Below are 2,440 nucleotides of genomic sequence, written 5' to 3'. Positions count from 1 at the left end.
ATATATGTATAAGCCAACAAGGCTGTTAAGTGACTTGCTTTTATTATAAGTGAGTGTGTCTCTGTGGGTATGGACAGAATACCCAGAATAATGGAGAGAAGAGCTTAGGCCATGAGAAAAATGTTTAACTTATGATCATTAACATTGAGTTCTATAATTGAATCCTGATAAAGAGACCGTAAAACAGACATTTTTAAATGTAGTGTAAACCAGAAGGAGTTAATTGAGTAAAGAAATACCAAGGTTGCAGGTCATGAGACAATGGATGTGAAGCCAAGTAATCTGTATATTTTAGGATTATGTTTAAGTCACTGTCTCTAATGAGGATTTGCAAGGGTTTTTACGTAAGTTGTGTTTTTTTTACTGTTTTGCATTCCTCATGGGAATCACTATAGTACCACTTCTTCTAATACGCAAGTTACTCTGGATAATGAGCTGCAGGTTAATTGTTTGGAGGTTTGCTCCATCCATTATTCTCCCAAGGGAGAGGAGGGAGTTTTTCGTAAATAATGCGGCAAATGGGAGCCAGTATAGAGCTGTGGATGGTGATGGGCTGAGGGGAGGGGGAGTGGTCTCAACCATGTAGGGCTACAATAAAAGGCACTTGTCTGGACCTCTGAGGAGCCCAAACTTTCCGGTAGCACCACAGGCAGCTGCTGTACAAAGACAGAAAGAAAGAGGGACAGCTAGATAAATAACAATTAAAACAAAAGAAAAATAGTTGAAGCTAACATTTGGCTCTTTTGAAATATTTAAAACTAAGATAACTTAGTGCTGTTTTTTTCTTTTCAGTTTTATATTTATATCTTTATTGGAGAGGGCACTTTGTGTGGAAAAAAAGAGAAAATGACAAGTCTGCTGTGCATTATAATGATCTCCCTGACCCTGGCTGGCAGTGCCTACAGTATGCCGAGCTCACCCTCACAACCAACAGGTAAGATTGGAAATCATGTAAAAAGGTTTGACGTATAGGTATGTGGGTGATTAGGAGTGCCCTGTTTTGTGAATGCATGACGTGTCTGTGTGTGCAAGAATATTACTGTGAATTAAGAAAAGAAGAACTTGATGATGAGCTGTGTAAGGGACCTGAGCTAAGTGGCACCACAGCTGAGGCTTGTGTAACAACAGGGTCTTTGTATCAGTAGGTAACAGAGGCGTCTCTGGGGTAACACACACACCCACACACACACACAAACACACACACACACACACACACACACACACCCACACACACACACACACACACAAACACAAACACACACACACTCACTTTCAAACAGTGTGACTCACCATTGACTCATTGACACACAGACAACCACAGCATGAACTGAAAACTGGTGAAAACTGCAAATTACGCTGCCATTCATAGAGGCTCACTGCCCGCACTACTGAATGAAAACCACACCACTAATCCTGTGGGTTGCACTTTTACTCAATGGGTCACAGGATCCTCTGTGGCTGAATGGGATAGTCATGCTTTTCCATCTTTGGATTTCAATTCTCACTAGACTGCAAAAATAGTCAGGAATTTGCCACAGTAAAGTTTCCTCGTCATTTTATTAGTTGTCTGTCTTTTTCTTCCTGTGTCAGAGATAAAATAAAATACATTCTATCACAGAGAATCTGCACCCCATCATGAGGCTATTACAATTCAAATTCACACCTGCATACAGGTTGACAAATGAAGATGGTTGCTGCAAATACCAGATTGTTAGAAGCTCTACCAACAGTAGGAGCTCTCATGTTATATGAGTGACATTTAATGCGCCTTCAGCAGCCCTGCAAGCTGACTCAGTAGATGTAGAACTAGGGGTATCTCAGCTCTATCTCTCTTTTAAGACAGGAGGAAATGGTTTGTCTGTGGGGAGAAAAATTTCACTCTTGGAGGAGATCCTGCTGTCTTATCCAAACATTGGAATTTCTCCCATTAGCCAGTGATGCCACAGGTGTGTGACTATGTGTCTATGAAGTATGCTATGTTTGTACATGACATCACTGTATGCATTACGTTAAAACATTGGCTAGGCTCAGGTGGGCCTAATCATTGTTCCATACAGTATGGCTTTTATCAGCCATGTGAGCTGTGTATTCACGGTCCGCTCATGGAGCGTTGCCTGTCCTTAAACCTACTGACTCAGTCTGGCACTGGGAGCTTTTGGAAATCCTCCATGGTAACAGGCAGTCGGACAGGAGCGAAGTAAAGATTAATGACTCGCCGCCAAACGCATAGAGCCCCATTCTGAACAGCAGCCAATGACTCTGTCTTTCCCTGTGAGGTAATAGTCTGTTAAGTCTAATGCTCACTGTAGTCGTTGGTTAGTGAGGCTTGGCTCTGTTGCTAGGACTGGGTGGGAAAAAGAACTTGGCCGGAACTTGGCCGGAAATGGGCTGGGGCTGGGGCTGGGGCTTGGTTTTCGGGCTGGGGCTGGGGATGGGGATG

General features: G+C 42.8%; 1 protein-coding gene across 1 annotated transcript in view; it reads left to right on the top strand.

The window, feature by feature from the left end:
* The first annotated feature begins 610 nt into the window (after positions 1 to 610).
* hapln1a (hyaluronan and proteoglycan link protein 1a) overlaps positions 611 to 2,440 on the top strand; it is an 8,451-nt gene continuing 6,621 nt past the window's right edge. Inside the window, exon 1 of the mRNA XM_034872599.1 lies at positions 611 to 934. Within this exon, the coding sequence (XP_034728490.1) occupies positions 847 to 934 (88 nt within the window). The 5' untranslated portion in view covers positions 611 to 846. The remainder of the gene's footprint in view (positions 935 to 2,440) is intronic.

This window comes from Etheostoma cragini, chromosome 5 (genome assembly GCF_013103735.1).
Source record: "Etheostoma cragini isolate CJK2018 chromosome 5, CSU_Ecrag_1.0, whole genome shotgun sequence".
Classification (NCBI taxonomy): domain Eukaryota; kingdom Metazoa; phylum Chordata; class Actinopteri; order Perciformes; family Percidae; genus Etheostoma; species Etheostoma cragini.
This window is presented reverse-complemented; position numbering and strand designations above follow the sequence as displayed.